Source organism: Tachyglossus aculeatus (genome assembly GCF_015852505.1).
Source record: "Tachyglossus aculeatus isolate mTacAcu1 chromosome 12 unlocalized genomic scaffold, mTacAcu1.pri SUPER_6_unloc_1, whole genome shotgun sequence".
Lineage (NCBI taxonomy): Eukaryota > Metazoa > Chordata > Mammalia > Monotremata > Tachyglossidae > Tachyglossus > Tachyglossus aculeatus.
This window is the reverse complement of record NW_024044828.1, coordinates 6,963,469-6,982,734: the sequence shown is the minus strand read 5'-3', so window position 1 is coordinate 6,982,734 and position 19,266 is coordinate 6,963,469. Positions and strand designations below refer to the sequence as shown.

At 39.7% G+C, this 19,266-nt stretch overlaps 1 protein-coding gene across 4 annotated transcripts in view; it reads left to right on the top strand.

Moving 5' to 3' along the window:
* CACNA2D1 (calcium voltage-gated channel auxiliary subunit alpha2delta 1) overlaps positions 1 to 18,895 on the top strand; it is a 441,193-nt gene extending 422,298 nt beyond the window's left edge. For all 4 annotated transcript variants that reach the window (XM_038740942.1, XM_038740940.1, XM_038740941.1 and 1 more), the window contains one exon: positions 14,628 to 18,895. In XM_038740942.1, coding sequence (XP_038596870.1) covers positions 14,628 to 14,744 — 117 coding nt within the window. In that variant the 3' untranslated portion in view covers positions 14,745 to 18,895. The remainder of the gene's footprint in view (positions 1 to 14,627) is intronic.
* The last annotated feature ends 371 nt before the right edge of the window (positions 18,896 to 19,266 follow it).

The following is a 19,266-nucleotide window of genomic DNA, read 5'->3' as shown; positions in this document are numbered from 1 at the left end:
ATTAGAACTCAGGTCCTTCTGATTCCCTGGCCTGTGCTTTATTCACTATGCCATGCCGCTTCTCATTCTACATTCTCCTGTGCAGAAAAAGGAGCTATAGCACATTCGGGAGTTGGCAAAGGACAGGTCTGCTCATTAGGGAGATTTCACACACCAGCTCTTTCTCATCTGCCACCACTGGCGTAAAGCTTGCCAAACAATGACCTCCTAAAAGCATGTTTTTAAATGCACCTCAAAATGAGGCTGAAGGCTTGACATTTATTTTCCCAACCAAAAACATCACTTGCCCAACAAAAGAAGGGGAAAATAAGAATTTCCATGAAAGCGTATCTCCTAAAATGGTTTTGTAGGCTACCGATGTGTGAAAATACAATTGCTCATGAGCTTAATGTGCTTATTAGGTGCAATAGCTGTGTGCTTCTTTAGGCTTGGAACATTTTCTTAAGCTTACTTTCTATAGCCACTGTGAATCAGTTCACATTAACTCTGCTAACCACCAGCAGACTGCATGAAATCTCATCTTGTCCGTCTCTCTCTCTGTGTTTTTCTTTCCTTTCCCCCTATTTGCTACCTCGCCCGTTATTAATAGGATCAACCTTTATGCACAACGAGTCACGCCTCTGCCACGATGTCAGCTCCTTTCTTCATTTTACTGCAAGTTTTCATGTGGTGTGGATGGTCAGTTACTTTCTCTAATTGTCTCTATAGCTTAATCCCCTTACCAAGTGACAGGAGTCTCCGGATTTATCGTCCAAAGTGATCGATTAAAAGGGCTGTTTTGGTTCACATTGAGTTTTATCAATACAGATTTTTTAGTTGTATCTCTGACAGTGACTATCCTCACAGCAAAACGGGAGAGAAAAAAAAACAACTGGAAAACAAGCATACCCATCTGGGGCATCTCAATTGGATTGATATTCTTGCTATTTCAAATTGTGCAATGCAGACACCTCAGCCTTTCAAACCAATTTTAAATGAACATTAGACGGTGGGTTTTAAAGTTTTAGATTCTATGTCAAGCTATACCATCACTGCTTTAGAGAGCATAAAGGTTTCCACACATATGGTATTTATTAGCTTGTCAAATCTCTTGTTCAACATTATGGCTATTTGAACTATAGACCAAGTCATAACACTGAAAGGCTTTTTTTGATCAGCTTCTGTTTTTGTTTGTTTTGTTTTTCCCCTGTTATTGGAGATTGGTAGATTGGAATAGCTTTTGGTAAACCACTAGATGGAGATACAACCATGATCATCAGTGTCACTAGCAAACCAGACACAAAAGGAGAACTGATCAAATAATCACACTTTTTTTTCTTTTTGTAAATGGAAGCCTCAAATGTGGAATGAGTGGGCTACTTTATAGAGACTTGTTTAGCTAATCCACAGAATTATGATGACTATATATTGAAATCGTATTCTTAATACCAAATTTTGAGTGAGCAATGGCTTCCTATAGAGGGTTGCTAACTCATCCAAGGTGTTGGCAAATGGCGCTGCTTATTTCTTCAGCTTTTAAACCACCAAGAATTACTGACTTGCAAAAGACATTTTTCAGGGATTCAGGAAAGAGGACAGAAGAGGAAAAATGACTCACGTTTTTATCAAGCTTAATCTTATCCATGCACCAATCAACCATAGTCATAGTAATCAATCGATCAATTGTATTTAATGAGTGCTTACTGTGCGCAGATCACCGTACTAAGCACTTGAGAGAATACTATATAACAATAATAAACACATCTGCTGACTGTGAGTTTACAATCTAGAGGAAGAGAGTAGTCTCCATTTTGGAAGTTGGAAAGCAAGGAAACAAATAGTCCTTTATGTGATGTTATAATAATGGTACTTATTAAGAGCTTACTATGTGCCAACCACAGTGTTAAGCTTGAGGGTGAGGGCGGATAAAATGCAATTGGAGAAGGTACAGCCCCTCACAAACTAAATGGTAAGAGAGCAAGCATCTCATCCCCAGTTTACAGATAACCGAAGTACGAAACAGTGAAGTGAACTGACCAAGGGTACAGTGCAGGCCAGTGGCAGAGCTGGGATTATAGCCCATGTCTCCTCCACTCATGCTGTTTCCACACTGCATAAAATCCCCAGAAAGTGTGAATACCACCCGCCAACTGTCTTTAAAACAAGCAAAGATTTAAGTATACCAAAGTAGGCCTCTTTAATTATCAGCTGGCAAAAGGTAAAGGGAAATCAATTTTTTTATTCCCCGTCTTATCCAGGACAAAAACTTTCATGCTCCAGACATTTTTCTTGAGTTTGATACCACACACAAATAAAGTTAATGGATAGGTCTCCTCTGGGAATAGTTAGCAGGTGTTAGGCAAATGTGTCTTCAACAGGCCAGATATAGCCTAAGCCCCATCTGTGAGGGTATTTCATCCGAAATCTGTTTGAGCATGAGAAATGTGGGAATGCATTTCTTAAAAGGGCCTTGGGCAGAGCCTTTCATTAAAGATGTTTTTTTTTCTGCACTACCAATTTGAATAATTTTTAATGTATTTCAACTGGATGAAAACCCTAGACCCTAGTTTGAAACTAAATTTTGGCTTGAGTTCAAGAAAAGTAGTCATTTATCTTTTGAATCTTGAATAATTTATTCATGTATATGTAGTTTTTCTAAAAAGCACAAATAAATCCTAATCCCTAGGGTTTATCTTCATGATATTAGTAGTCATCCTTATGAGTAAAACATTATATTATCCTACTTCTCCCATGACTGTTTCTGCAAGAAACCGAAATGTTTGGAATGTCTTCCAGCAAGTGATCTCTTTGACCAAATGATGAGCTATGTTAGCTCCCCTATTCCTTGACATTAACAATATGTTTGACTCTAATCCACATTATATATCCATCAATAAACTAGAAGAATATGGTCTAGGTCAATAGTTCTCGAGATCATTTTGCTCTAATCATATGGGTGTCCTCCACAAAGCTGTGCCATCCCTACTATTTACCAATAAGCCTAATCATCAAAAATCCAGTGATCCAGGAAATATTCATGGAATTTTAAAAACGCTTATGGTTTCTGTGTTCCCCAAAACTATATATGTCTCTGTACCCTTATCTCACAAACCCTGTTCACTCTCTGCCTGTGGCCACTTAGAAATGACCCCAGGGCCACATTGGGAGAAAAAAAAACCTAAAAATACCAGTCTGGTATTCTTCCCTACAAAGTGGAGCTAAACCCTGATCATTATTATTATTAATAATAATTATTGTTATCATTATATAATAAAGGTTGTTGTTAAGTACTTACTATGTGGTGAGCTCTGTTCTAAGAGATAGGTTAGAGAGGTTTATAATAATAATGTTGGCATGTATTAAGTGCTTACTATGTGCAAAGCACTGTTCTAAGCTCTGGGGAGTTTACAAGATGATAAGGTTGTCCCACATGGGGCTCACAGTCTTAATCCCCATTTATCAGATGAGGTAACTGAGGCACAGAGAAATGAAGTGACTTGCCCAAAGTCACACAGCTGACAGTTGGCAGAGCCAGGATTTGAACTCATGACCTCTGACTCCGCAGCCTGTGCTCTTTCCACTGAGCCACGCTTATCAGGTTGGATACAGTCCTTGTCCCACATAGGGTTCACAGTCTTAATCCCCATTTTACAGATGAGGGAAAAGAGGCCCAGAGAAGTGACTTGCCCAAGGTCACACAGCAGATAGCAGAGCCAGGATTATAACCCAGGTCCTTCTGACTCGCGGGCCCATGCTCTAGACACTATGACATGCTGCTTCTCTAGCCCTCCAGCCACTTGTTCCCAAAGAGCAGTTGCAATATTTATTGCCTGTTTGGCAAAGTCTACAGAGAATGGCTTAATTGTTCAGCATTTTCATCCCTGACCAATGGGAATAAAGAATTTAGTAATGTCAAGAAGTGCACTCAAAAGCAATCTCGGCAAATTAAGAAAGTGATAAGAAACATCCTATAATTATCATTGAAGTACAAAAGGACAAACTCCACAAATGAGCTATCACTCATTTAGAGGAAGTCTAGAAGAAAAAGAATTAGTGCTCAGCTAAACTATAGGCTGAACATTAGTCAGGATTGAATGATAGGGAGAAAAAGCATGATATTGGGAGGTATAAATAGCAGAATCTCATGTAGGATCTGGGGGAGAATATTGCTTATGTGCAGCACTCAAAACATCTATGGGAGGGTTCTGTTCTATACTGGATTCTGCAGTTGAAATTGACTGTGGGGAACTTCTTTTGGAAGAGCAAAAACAGTAATTAATGGGAACAGAAAAATGAGAGCCTAAAGGAACCAGGGTGAATTACCCTGACCAAAATTAAAAAAAAAAAATGCTGAGGGAAATAGAACAGTTTCGAGGTATCTGAAGAGAGAAAAAAAGTATTGTCTGTATAAGGTGAACCAAGAGGAAAAGGGATGTAGATTTTAGTGTGATGTTTAATAGGCAGTGATCTCTCCTGGAAAAAATACGGGCCTGGGAGTTAGAGGATGTGGGTTCTAATCCCGGCTTTGCCAATTACTGCTGTATGACCTTGGGCAAGTCATTTAATTTCTGTATAACTCAGTTTCCTTAACTGTAAAATGGGGATAAAATAACTGTTCTCCCTTCTACTTAGACTGTGAACCACATGTGGGACTGGGACTGTGTCTGACTGGATTATCTTGTATCTACCCCGGTGTTCAGAACAGTATTTGACGCATAGTAAGCACTTAATACCTTAAAAAGAAATCAAAATGATATTATTGAATTATATATTGAGACCAAGATAGATTACAGAATTTTCTTTTCTAAAGTATTTAAAGTGGAATGGATTGTCCTCTCTCTTAAGTGGCTTAAACATAAAGTGAGTTCAAGCTGAAACCAGGATGGAATGAAGTCTTGCGGTCCCATTGCAAGCCCCTGATTTTAGGGAAGCCAGACAAGTTATCGTGGAGGGGGGATTCTGGTCTCCAGCTGTGAAAATGCATGGGCAATACGGCCTTTATGAGCACCAGGGTTTTCAGATTTAGTGACAACTAGACTTTAGCTAAGTACTTTACCAGATTGTTTCAATTGCAGGACAGAAGATTTAAAATCTGGTCATTCATCATTTCATCAGCAATTTAAAGGCATAGAAATAAGGGTAGCGTTGCATTCTTTGTCTTGAGAAAACTCCCTCAAATTAAAGGGGAACAACTAAAGAATGCAAAGTCTCAGAATCTTACCATGGACATTTCTAAGAAAAAATGATTTCAAAGTCGAATAGAATTGATCCATGTCATTGATAATTGAAATGACACTATTTTGAAGGAGGTTAGAGAGTTGCTAGACACTGAAGATGGTAATAATGCCTCATCATCTAGGTATGTTTAAAAACTGATTGAAGTTCCTCCAATCAAGAGGTAGTGTGATGTTGTAAGTGACCACCTGTGGTAATGATAATAATAATAATAATGGTATTTGTTAAGTGTTTACTATGTGTCAAGCACTGTTCTAAGTGCTGGGGTAAATACAAGCTAATGGGGTTGGACACAGTCCCTGTCTCACATGGGGTTCACAGTCTTAATACTCACTTTATAGAAGAGGCAACTGGGGCACAGAGAAGTTAAGTGACTTGCCCAAGGTCAAACAGCAGACAAGTGGTGGAGCCATGATTAGAACCCAGGTCCTTTTGATTCCCAGGTTCATACTGTATCCACTAGATCATGCTGCTTCTCTTCCAACCTCAGGAATTTCATCATTTGAGATCAGATTCATTCATTCAATTGTATTTGAGCGCTTACTGTGTGCAGAGCACTGTACTAAGCGCTTGGGAAGTACAAGTTGGCAACATATAGAGACAGACCCTACCCAACAATGGGCTCACAGTCTAGAAGGGGGAGACAAACAACAAAACAAAACATGTAGACAGGTGTCAAAATTGTCAGAACAAATAGAATTATAGGTATATGCACATTATTAACAAAATAATTAGAATAGTAAATATGTACATTCAATAGACCAGTGAGCTGTGATAACCATCACCCTCTCTGAACTCCCTCACTCCTCCCAACTTCCCTATGTCAGTCAATATAACACACTATCCTCCCTGCCCCAGAAACCTGCAATCTCTGTTTCACTGACTCCTCCCTTCCCTTGAGCTCTCACATTCAATCTGCCACCAAATCCAGCTGTTTTTTCCAGCCCAACATCTCCTGATTTCCATCCATACAGTTACCACCCTCCTCTAGTCTATCAACGACCTGTGGGCAGGGAACATGTCTACCAACTCTGTTGTGTAGTAGTCTCCCAAGTGCTCTGCCCATGGTAAGTGATCAATTAATCTAGACTGTGAGCCCGTTGTTGGGTAGGGACCATCTCTATATGTTGCTGACTTGTACTTCCCAAGCTCTTAGTACAGTGCTTTGCACAAAGTAAGTGCTCAATAAATACAATTGAATGAATGAATGAATAAATATGATAGATTAATTGATTAGTAATAGCTCCGGTAATACTCCTGCCTCCAGGCTCGTTCCCTCCAGTCTGTACTACCCTTACTGCATTGAATATCAATCAAGCAATCAAGCAATGATATTTATCAAGTACCTACTGTGTAAGCACTGTACTGGGCACTTGGGAAAGTACAACAGAGTTGGTAGACACAATCCCTGCCCACAAGAAGTTTACAGGCCCTTCCTGTTCACCAACCCTATCAGTTATTGAATGTCTTTTTGGTACAAACTAATTGGGAGAGCATTCAAGAAGTAGAAGACCAGAATCCCTGCCACAAGGATCTCACATCCAACTGTCAAACTTGGTGCTCACTTTTACCGACAATACTAGAACATAAAGCCAATAATGAAAATCTAAGGTGAGTTAATCTAGGGTACCCAAAATTGGTACATGGAAACAGCATAGATGTTTAGCTGTAAATATCTTTAGATTGGTCAGGGGAATTTATTGAGTGTTAACTTTGTGCAGACCCCTGTACTGAGCAAATGGGCGACTTCAATAGAGACGATCCCTGCTTTCCAGGTGCTTACAGTTTAATGGGGGACTTTCCAGGTGTTTACAGTTTAATGGGGGAGATCTCCCTCTCTCTCTCTCTCTCTCTCCCTCCCACACTGCTTCCCCACTAGTATCTAATTGCCTTGTGTTTAGGGAATATATCACTTCTTTGTCTAGTGCTTTCCAAGTCTAATTCTCACCTGTATACTTCTTCCCAGGGTGAAGTGCAGTGAATTGCACACGGGAGACAATTAATAGGTAGCATTTCTACTACCTCAATCAGTACTGACTGAACACCACCTATGTGCAGGGCACTCTACTAGGTGCTTGGAAAATACAAAAGTAGAGGGTATAGTCTCTCCTTGCAAGATTTTACTGATTACCAACTGGCAGGGTTATTAGCCTCCTGCGGAGCAGGTAAAGAGAAATAATCCAGCCACCTATAAAGTGAGCTCAAGGAGAATGAAGGCAGAGCCCTAACTAGCCACTTTTCTCATTGGGAGGTGGTTTTCAAAGACCTGCTTTGTAATAAAGATTGACACATGGAGTCTTGCAGAGAAGGTTCATGGGAATTCCAGTGGTGTTGCTCTCTTCACTAGAGAGATTTAACTAATAAAATTAAAATAGTTTCATTATACTGGCAAGACAAATATAGAGAATTATATTTTATTTGGGTGCCCTGCATGCCCTGCCCCCATACCTTCCCACGTGCACTCTTATAAGTTGTTAAAAACTGGAATGAGTTACCAAGGGAGATTTGGTATTTCCTGCTGAGGAGATTTTTTTTTTTTAGAAAAATCACATCGCTCTGTCCGGTCTAGGTGTAGGTGTAGTTCTGCATGGGTGAGGCTGGGTGACAGACTTGATAACCTTGGGGGGCTCTCTTCAGTTCAGGAACTCCATGATTTAAATGTGCTTTTAGCATAGGCCTCATTTATTCATTAACTGCACATGTCACACAGTAACCGCCAGCCTCAATTTACACCGCTAGAGCAGGCAAAGCGCCCATATATTTGAGAAAATGACAACAGAAAAGTCTAGAAGGAACATTTCCAGCGTGAAGCAACACACCGTCCACAGCTCCTCAAAGTCACCAGACAAATAGAATCTCCCAAACCAAAACAGTAACAGGTCATCCATTTTCTTAAAAAGCACGTGCCCTAATGGCAGCTGGAAGAATATTTTTCTTTCCACAGTAAATCTTCAAAAGACTGAGAATCAAGAATAGGCACTTGCAGACATATATTATTTTTCTTTTTTTGATAGCGTAAACTGCTTTTACAGCTCGATGATCTTGGGACTTTTAGTTCTATGAACATTCGGAAAAGATAATTACCTACCTCTGGCCTCCTCAAATCCGCCAAACAATCACACTTCTCCACTTCAAAGCCCTACTGAAGGGCTCACCTCCTTCAAGAGGCCTTCCCAGACTAGGCCCCCATATTCCTTAGCTCCCCTTCCCCCCCCCTTCGCGACTCGTCCCATTTGCTCTTACCCCCTCCCTACCCCACAGTACTTGTGCATATATGTACATATTTATAATTGCATTTATTTACATTGATGCCTGATTACTTGTTTTGATGTGAATATATCTATATTTTTATTTATTTATATTGATGCTATTGATGCCTGTTTACTTATTTTGATGTCTATCTCCTTCTAGACTGTAAGCCCCATGTGAGCAGGGATTGTGTCTCTATTGCTAAATTGTACTTTCCAAGCTCTTAGTACAGTGCTCTGCACACAGTAATCGCTCAATAAATACGACTGACTGACTGAATGAATGAATTATAGATTCGGGCAAATCAAATATCTAGCCGAAAGGCCGGGGAGATTGTTGGTGAGTGCCCAGGCTGGCTAAGTCCCTATAGCCTATGGAAAGACTCAACATGGTGCTGGCCTTCCTTGAATGTAGTTTGTAATAATTATGGTACTTGTTAAGTGATTACTATGTGCCAAGCACTGTTCTAAGTGTTGGGGTAGATTCAAGTTAATCAGGTTGGATGCAGTCCCTGTCCCACATGGGGCTCACACTCTTAATCTCCATTTTACAGATGAGGTAACTGAGGCACCGAGAAGTGCAGTGACTTACCCAAGGTCACCCAGCACAAGTGGCAGGGCCGGAGTTAGAACTCAGGTCATTCTTACTCCCAGGCCCATGCTGTATCCACTAGGCCACGCTAAATCTGACTCAAGTTACGCACAATGGAAGAATTATAGTCCTTCTTTCTCAGTTTGCTTTTCCAGCTAACCAAGATCTTTAGTGTAAGCTTCCTGTGGGCAGGGAACTTGTCTACCAACTCCATTATATTGTATTTTCCCAAGCACTTGGTACAGTGGTCTGCACACAGTAAGCACTCAAATACCATTGATTTACCTGAAATACTGTGTCCTAATGGGCCACTGACTTGACAAAAACACAAATATTAAAGAGTAGTTTTGGAATTTAAATTAAGAATAAAGAAGCTGCCTTAAAAACTTAACTTCTTAGTACAATGCCTGGCACATAGTAAGTGCTTAACAAATACCACAACAATAATAATAATAATTATATGGCAAGAATTGGGGTAAGGGCAATTTTCTATAGGACAAGATTTCTTCCAAGTCTAAGCATACCTCAGGTTATGTCCACCCCCAGCCATAAAATTGGATAAATGTCATGTTCTAGCTGCCCACACACACCAGGATCTAAGCCCCACCCCAAGTTTACATCCATGGCTATTACATTAATTCCCTCTCTTATCCCTTCTCCTCTACACTGAACTGAACCCATTCTCCACTGTTCAAGGAGTTTTCCTCCCTTCTCTAGTCCCTGAAGTTGGTCCTTCCTTCTTCTATCTCCCCCTACCCCACTGCCCTCCTGATTCTGAAACAGAACTGAACTAACCACAAGCAAGGCTATGGGAAAACATGCCATTCATGATTCAGTCACACTTTTGGGAAATGTATTACTGTGGTACTGTGGTACTTGGACACACCTGTTTTGGAGATTGTGATCCATTGCAAAGGTGCCAGAACTGGATTTGTTCCATATAGAGCATTTGCATAGGTCAAAATACAAAACTACTTTAAAAAACAAAAACACAACCCACAAGGATTCAATTATTATGCCTAAAGCATCTCCCGATCTATTGTGCTCAACTCAGAGACCTTTCAAGTCATAGAAGATTAAGTTAAAGGATGTATGTTTAAAATGACTCCAATATGCCTGCAGTGAATGTTTCACAGAGGGAGACACAGATTAAGATTCTCAGCCTCTAGGATATGCTTTACCCTCACCACTGCTTGCGGCTTCATCCTGCTTCTTATACACAGACAATTCAGTTCAAACACATATTTACACATATTTTTTGAAAAGGACACAACAACCTAATTGGGGATTGTACTGACAGTGCAAACCTGAAATCCCTGTTCTCCCTCTCCTCTAGACTGTGAGCTCCAATCGGGACAGGAACTGTGTCCATACTGATTAAATTGCACCTTCCCCAGCACTTGGTACAGTGTTCAGCACATATCATAAAAACAGTAACCACATATCTGCATGCAGCCTGCCACAGTGTCTGAAGAAACAGCATTGTGTAGCAATGGGCACACTGAGTACTACTGTGTTGGTTTTCCTATGTGTGGGGTTCTGCAACAGTACAATCCCAGCATTACAGAAGAGCTGGGTACATATAAAACCCAGGCTATGACTGGACCTACAGAGGTCCTGGAGTCTTGAGGGACAGTGAAAATTGCAGTCTTTCACAATGACAGAAGGGGTAAAATAGCATTCCAAATTGAGGACATGAGGACCTAATCAATGGTAATCAGTGAGCACTTACTGTGTACTGAACACTGTACTAGGCATTTGGGAGAGTACACTGTAGTAGAGTTGGTAGAAATGATCCTCGCTCTCAAGGAGCTTACAGTGGACTACAGAGTATGTAGCCAAAACAAGCAGAGTGAAAATGTCTGCGTTGTTTTAATGGAGAAAGTGAAGGTTAAAGAGTTCATGATAATTTCTTCTGTCCCTTTTTGGGGAGATATAAAAAATAATGTGTCAGAGATACTGAGGAGTGATTTGCATTATATGCAAGGAAAAACTTCCCAGGAGTGTAGGTGAAACATTATTATTATGATGTTTAAGTGCTTCCTGTATAAAGCATTGTTATAAGCTCTAGGGTAATAGTAATAATAATAATAATAATAATGATGGTATTTGTTAAGTGCTTACTATGTGCAAAGCACTGTTCTAAGTGTTAGGGGATACAAGGTGATCAGGTTGTCCTACATGGGGCTCACAGTCTTAATCCCCATTTTACAGATGAGAGAACTGAGGCACAGAGAAGTTAAGTGACTTGCTCAAAGTCACACAACTGACAATTGGCAGAGCCTGGATTTGAACCCATGACCTCTGACTCCAAAGCCCATCCTCTTTCCACTGATCCACGCTGCTTCTCCGGGTAGCTACAAGATGAAAAGTCCCACATGGGCTTACAGTCTAAGTTAAGAAACATGACCCCAAGAGTTTGTGAAATCCTTCTTAAAGTCATTCTGAAATGGGACTGTAGGATATTGAGTTGGTGATGAGGGTGGCAAAGTCTACCATCAGAAATGATGGATGAGCCTCAGACTTGAGACTTAACAGTGAGTCTCTGCAGAGGAATCAATCATACCGTGGCTAGTGCGGTAGCACTCTCTCATTCCTAACCGTTCACTTTCTGCTGGGGCAAAGAGAGTAGCAGACATTGAAACAGGCAGGGTGGAGCACACTGAGAATGTGTGCAGTCTTCATCCATGTTAGAGAGCTACAGGTTCCACTTGTCTTGATTCCCAGAGCAATGCCTTTCTACTCAACAGCAGGTCTGGGATGATATACTCGATTCATTCATTCAGTTGTATTTATTGATTGCTTACTGTGTGCAAAGCACTGTACTAAGCACTTGGCAAGTACAAGTTGGCAACATATAGAGACGGTCCCTACCCAACAACGAGCTCACAGTCTAGAAGGGGGAGACAGACAACAAAACAAATCATGTGGACAGGTGTCAAGTCATCAGAATAAATAGAAATAAAGCTAGATGCATATCATTAACAAAATAAATAGAATAGTAAATATGTACAAGTAAAATAAATAGAGTAATAAATCTGTACAAACATATATACAGGAGCTGTGGGGAAGGGAAGGAGGTAGGGCTGGGGGGTTGGGGAGGAGGAGAGAAAAAAGGGCTCAGTCTACTCAGTCAACTTATTGAGTGCCTACTCTGTGTACAACACTGTACTAAGCACTTGAGAGAGTTCAATATAACAGAGTTGGTAGATACATTCTCTGCCCACAACAAGCTTACAGAGAGGGAGACAGACATGGATATAAATAAATTATGGATAGGTACTTAAATGCTGTGGGGCTGAGGAAAGGGGAATAAAGGATACAAATCCAAGTACAAGTGTAATGTTATGGTATAGTGCCTCTGATGAGTAACACGAAGTCTTGCTGGCAGAGTGGCTCAGTGGAAAGAGCACAGGCTATGGAGTCAGGTCATGGGTTTGAATTCCGGCTCCGCCACATGTCTGCTGTGTGACCTTGGACAAGTCACTTAACTTCTCTGAGCCGCAGTTCCCTCATCTGTAAAATGGGGATTAAGACTGTGAGCCCCACTTGGGACAACCTGATCACCTTGTATCCTCCCCAGCACTTAGAAAAGTGCTTTGCACTTAGTAAGCACTTATCAAATGCCATCATTATTATTATTATTATTATTATTATTATTATTATTATCATTATTATGGAAGGTAAAGAGTGGGAAAAGGTCACAGACCACAAGCATGTTATCAAACTGTTAATCAGTAGGAGATATGTGCAATATATTGATCTTCAAAAGCTGTGTTTAACAGACTTTGGATTTCCCCCAAGTTCAACTAAAGGTAGTTTATTACAGCAGGATTTTAAAGAGACTGACTCCTCACAGCCGTAATTGTGGTGTTTCTTGAGCACTATATGCCAATAATAATTGTGGTCTTCATTCAGTAATTCCTCTGCATCAAGTACTGTTGGGAGTCAGATGTCATGGATTCTAATCCCGGCTCCCCCACGTGTCTGCTGTGTGAACTTGGGCAAATCACTTTTTTTTTAATGACATTTATTAAGTGCTTACTATGTGCAAAGCACTGTTTTAAGTGCTGGGGAGGATACAAGGTGATCAGATTGTCCCACGGGGGGCTCACAGTCTTTAATCCCCATTTTACAGATGAGGTAACTGAGGCCCAGAGAAGTTAAGTGACTTGCCCAAAGTCACACATCTGGTAATTGGCAGAGCTGGGATTTGAACCCATGACCTCTGACTCCAAAGCCCATGCTCTTTCCAACTGAGCCACGCTGCTTCTCCTAACTTCTCTGTGCCTCAGTTACCTCATCTGTAAAATGGGGATTAAAACTGTGAGCCCCACGTGGGACAACGTGATCACCTTGTATCCCCCAGCGCTTAGAACAGTGCTTTGCACATAGTAAGCACTTAACAAACATTATTATTATTATTATTATTATTACTAAGCACTGGGGTAGAAACAGATCAGACACAGTTCCTGGAATTCACAATACAAAACACTGTGCCAAATGCTGGGGTAGAAGCAAGGTAAGAAAAACATACACAACCCTGACTGACAAGATACCTGGTTAAAAAATCTTAAGAAAACTTTGGAAAATCAAACTCCATTCCCAACTGACCATGCTCTGGCGATTTAAACAAGATGAGTAGACAGACAGTGACTCACAGTTTATAGAGACTCTTTGGCATATGCACATCAGCAATATTTCCAGAGGAACTGCTTGAGTACACTTCTTGAGGCCTTGAGGAACAAGGAGGAGTGATTTCTGTGATCCTTGCCCTTGAGAAGCTTCCAATTTAACAAAGAACAGGATGTTAGAAATTGATTAATATATAAGCAGAAATATGAGGTGGGAATTTTGAGTTCCCCAAATTTCAGGTGTGCACGGCAGTGGGAGACTATGTGTTCATCGGGTTTAGCACAGTGTATGTTGTGAACCAAGGAGTCAGTTTCAGAGTCTGAAATGAAACTAATTTTCCATATCTCATATCAGTTTCTCAATTTCCTCCTTTGTAATTATTCACTCATCTGGATATCAACTGCAATTTTAACAGTTGATAAACTGGTATATTTGCTCTCAGGAATACAAATTTGAAGAGTTAGTTTATATTCCCATTTTGAGTTGTCCTGGTAGAGGGCAAGGTTGCCACACCTAATTCTTGAAAACAAAACATAAACAACAACAAAAAACCCACTGTACTGATTTCAAACACAATATGTTTTAAACTAACCTAGTGTTCCCCTGTATGCACAGGCAGTATATTTGTGGTGGGACTGGGGGATTATTTCTAATACTACACAATGCATTACCCACTTGAAAAGCAATTCAGCTAGCCATACTTTCTACAACACAACATCATCAATGAGGAATGTTGCACCCAGTGGGTCCCAGATGCTATGTATGGGTCAAAGTTGCACTAGGGGAAAAACAAAACAAAAACAAAACAAACAAAAAACTCTTTATATTGAAATCAAACCATTCCACAAGGCCAGTTTCATAACTGGGTAGAATTCCCTTTTGCTTTGTAAGATCTAGTGATATTTTGAGAGACTAACTTGTCTTTTTCTTGCCAACAGGAAAACGACTCAGACTGTGGTGGGGTCTCGGGATTGAACCCATCGCTGTGGTCTGTGATAGGAATCCAGCTGGCATTGCTTTGGCTGGTATCTGGAAGCAGACATTGCCAATTATGACCCAGTAGAAACGAAGCCTACATCAGTAATCAAGACCCTGCCAAAACATGAGCCCTCATTGTAATTGCGGAAAGGGTCAGCTGTTCAGACAGCAGACGGTCAGCCCACGACAACATGGTGTAACTCTGTGCGAAGGACTCACAGGCGCCCACAGTGACTGCATGTTGGCGTGCCTGGTCCTTACACGTGTGTGAATGCTGCATCATCCATGTCCTCAAAGCGAAGGCCTGTATGTGCTTTATTGAAGAATCTAAGATTTTTTTTTTTCGGTGGTTGCATCATTGATGACTTCATGTAAAAGGGCTCCCCTTGAAATGCTTATGTATTCTATGGGTTCTCTTGATTCAACTTAACTTTGAATTTATTGCCCTCCCTATTCTTTTACCAGGAACTTTGATGGACATGAAGCTCGTGTTGCCTTCATAATTGACTCCATTAAAAGATTATCACTGCTTTCAATATCAGTTGTGTGAAAAAATATTATAGACAAACTGTGGATTGTCCAAACTGTTCAGACAAAAAAAAAAAATACTGGCTAGTCTTCTACAAAAGTTTGCCATGAATGAAATGCCTTATGAAAAGTGGCTTATTCTGGCCCAAGCAATTCAAGATGGCTGACCAGTTGTTTTGGTAGGTAAAACTTTGGTTTAGAAACACACATTATAGATTAAAACAAACTAAAGGTGCTTGAGGGTTTGAGTTTTAACTAAACAGGTAGTCATCGCTTTTCAAAAAGCTTTTGTATTCAATGCAAAGTCCCGTTGGTTTGCTGTGTAGTTACACAGTGCTACCCAACTTTTTTTCAAAATGCTTGAACAGAAATGCTTGTGAAAGGTAGGGTTTGTTTTTTTTTGTGATCACTGATCTTTGGTTACCAAGGGTATTTGTGTGATGCTGCTGCTATTTTATCTTTTTGGTTTGTTTTCTTTGTAGAGTGTAGTCCATTGAAAATGTAACCGAGTGATACTTTACTGGTGTGAGAAACTGAGCATTGCAATGTGATGCCATTAAATTATCTTAAATTGTAGTTACTCAACAGAACACTGGATATACTGTGTGGTGAAAAGAGTGGAACGGATAGGGTGTGATTAGAGATGTTGGAATAAAACAATGGATTTTATATAGATTTGTGCTTCTGCCTGAAAATCCATGTACAGCTATTTTAAGTATATAAATCAGATTTGACATTTATTTTTGAAAAGTATATGTTCTGAATGCAGATTCATTCCAGGTACCCTCTTTGTTCAATTAAATGATAGCACCTGTAATTTTAGGGCTTCGGCTATAGCTGTTTTACATTAAAAATGGCCAGTTCCACTGAGCACAATTTCCATCTGTTCACTGATATTTTACAGTAACCTGCACAAATGGAAAACCTTCAGTCTCTTCATATGCACAATGATACTTTATTATGAATAATACAGATTGTTTATATACAACTCTGTTGGGAAAACTGATAGGTGCAGTGAATTTGGAGTTCTACGTCACAGGAGGTGATGGAAAGAGCATTTCATTTGCAATGTGTTCTAGCTTTCAGGACTAATTTCAAGAGAGAAACCAAGGAATGCAGCTCTGTTGTTCCCATACAGATCTGCAAAGAGCTGCACTCTACAAATGTTTATGTTGTAGGAGAACTCTAGCTTTTTTCAAAAGCTTGCAAGATATTGGTTTAAAATGGAAAATGACTCCAATGCTATTTTTGTCCTGTCAGAAAGCTTAATGAAATATGTGATCTACATTAATGATCTGGAAATCTACATATATATATTCATATCCAAGTTGTAGCATAACTTCAAAGATGAATTTTCTTTGCTTCTAGCCATTTGGCCCTTCTGTCCCCTACTCTCCACATACACCCTTGGTTCCAACTGTATAGATCAAGATCCTAACCTTGTATAATTGCTTTGATAATTTGATGTTGGGGATGTCAAGGTTGATGGCTAAAAACTGCATTCTTCATCTATTCAGGTAGTATTACTTTGCACATGGTAATGCTCAATAAATGCCAGTGATTGGTTCAATTAAATATTATAAATGTTCCAGTTATTAAACTGTCTTGAATCATTGGAAGTTTTGAGTTGGCAAGAAATAGCAAGACCATTGAAGGATATGTTCTTTAGTTCATTTTACTACTGGAAAACACCTCTTACAAAAGGGAGCAAAGTAATTTGAGTTTTCTCATTTGCAATAGTATCCCTAAAATAGAGGCTTAGCTTAATCTTAACAATGGACTTTATTTTTAAATTATGACATTAAGTTCTTAATATATGCTATGTAGTGTCTTAAGGGCTAGGGAAGATATAAAAATAAAATGAATCAGACACTGCCCTTCTCAGTCCAAGAGGGAGGAAAATCAGGTTGCCGTATCCCGATTTTACAGATGAGGAAATGGAGGCCCAAAAGGGTTGTGACTTTTCTAAAGTCACACAGCAGTCCAGTGACAGAGCTGGGATTAGAGCCAAGTCCTCTGGCTTCCAGATCTCTGTTCTTTCACTATACCCACCTTATGAAAAAATGATCCATCAGCAGAGATTCTTATCCTATGTTTTTGGCATAAAATTCCATTTAGTTTATGAGTCTTAACCCTAAATGGTTTATGTTTTTCAAGAGTTAATCTAATTTTGTGTAGAAAGAAACTGTAGAATTGCATGAACCAATATATAAGCCACACACGGGGACAATGTGATAAGAAACTGTAGTCGACACAGTTTTTTCTGTTTGATTTTTGAAGCCAAAGTCTCATTTAGCAGTTATAGCAATTTTCTTAAAAAAATGCATCATCATTTCAAACTATATTTAATATTTATAATCGACCAATTCTACATTAATGTTATTTTCCAAAATACTAGATTTGTTCATAATTCCAAAGCCTTACCAGTGTCATCAAATGTAGAAACACTGCTATGCTGTTTGGACTGTTTTGGCTTTACCCTATTGTCACACAGCTAAATCCTAAGCAAAAAAATTAAAAAACAGAAATATGGAATAATTCTAAGATTGGTGTTGAGTAACTGGTCAAGAATTTCACATCAATGGTTTCTTTCTAATTTCTCCATTTGAGCAACCAGCATTACTGCCAAAACACCAAGGGAAGTCCACATTTATAGCCGGTTTTTAACATGACATAGCAAGTTTGATTGAAGAGATTTTTAGGTCATGGACTTGTGAGATTTTAGTATGACCTTTTTCATATTTCTAATGCTTGAGGTTTTATTGCTTAACTTGGAAAAAAACAAACAAACAGTGTTGCTGCCATTTGTAAATTTTCCTAGGGTATTCCTTTTAATAACTTTGGAACTGGCCTTATTGGGTTCAAATAGGCTGTATCCCTTTTAAGTGACCTTTGCAACCCAAGTATTACTTGTTGTTGATTCTTTCATTATGTTTTCAATGATATTTAACCCTCCCTCCCCTAACACTGAAGCATAACTTACGTCTTCGTTCTGAACTCTTGAACTATCCCATTGCCCCTGCGGTTATGATGCTAGCCTAGCTAGAGCTTTTGAATTGCCAGAAAGGTGGAACACCCTAGAAATGTGTTTGAAATGAAATCCAAATGGGTGGCAGAAGCTCAAGTTCACGCCAACCTTGATCTAACACTCAGCTCCATAGCTATGGCCAAGTCTTTGTTTGCCCGTGACAGAATGTTAATATTGTTAATAAATTCAGTGTAAACTACTGTATAAAGATGACAAAAGAGTGTCTAAAAACAAATTACAAAGCTTCATGAAGTTGGCCCACCCACACCGACTACTTCAATAATGACCATCACCAAGTGATTTCCCTGAGACGGCAGTTCGGTCCTGCTAAGATGCCAACTGAATTTACAATGGCACTTGACAAAGTTGTCCTCGCTGTTGTGTAGTGTGAAATGTCTGGATCATACTTTCGGGGATATTTTTATTGAAATGCTCAGTGTGTGTCCATGCAAAGGGGCCTAGCTGCCCCCTCTGGGTAGTGGGTCTTTTCTCCCCTTTTTCTTGTGTTCTCTTGACACTTTTGTGGAACTTGACAAGCCTGAAAAAAAAAAACATTTTGTAAAAATTTGTACAATACTATTATAAAAAAAAGTTTATAATCCTAGAAAATGTTGTGTCAATTCTTGTGCAAAAACAGTATATTCAGAATAAAAGTTTATCATTTAAAATCAAGAATGGGTCCAGTTTGGTTGATCGTTGGTAGGTTGGGGTGAGGGGTGGTAGGAGACTGAGGTAGTGAAGCTCTGATCTGAATAGAGCCCAAGGAGCTAGCTCCTTAAAGGGAGCCTCTGTCTTGATAAGGCATCTCGCCAGTCAATTATGCCCTTGTTGGAATTTGAAAGAAAGGGTGATCTGAGTCAAGGGCTTTGTCAACAAATTCATTGGCCCTAGACTTCTGCTTTGTGCAGCTTTCCATGCAGACAAGAGGGTGGTGTGGAAATATACCCATGATCGCATAATTCCAATTAGTTTTTCTCTGGATTTTAAACACTCAGTCTCCTCCCACAGTAGCACTTACATGCATTTTTTTAAAAACTCTGATG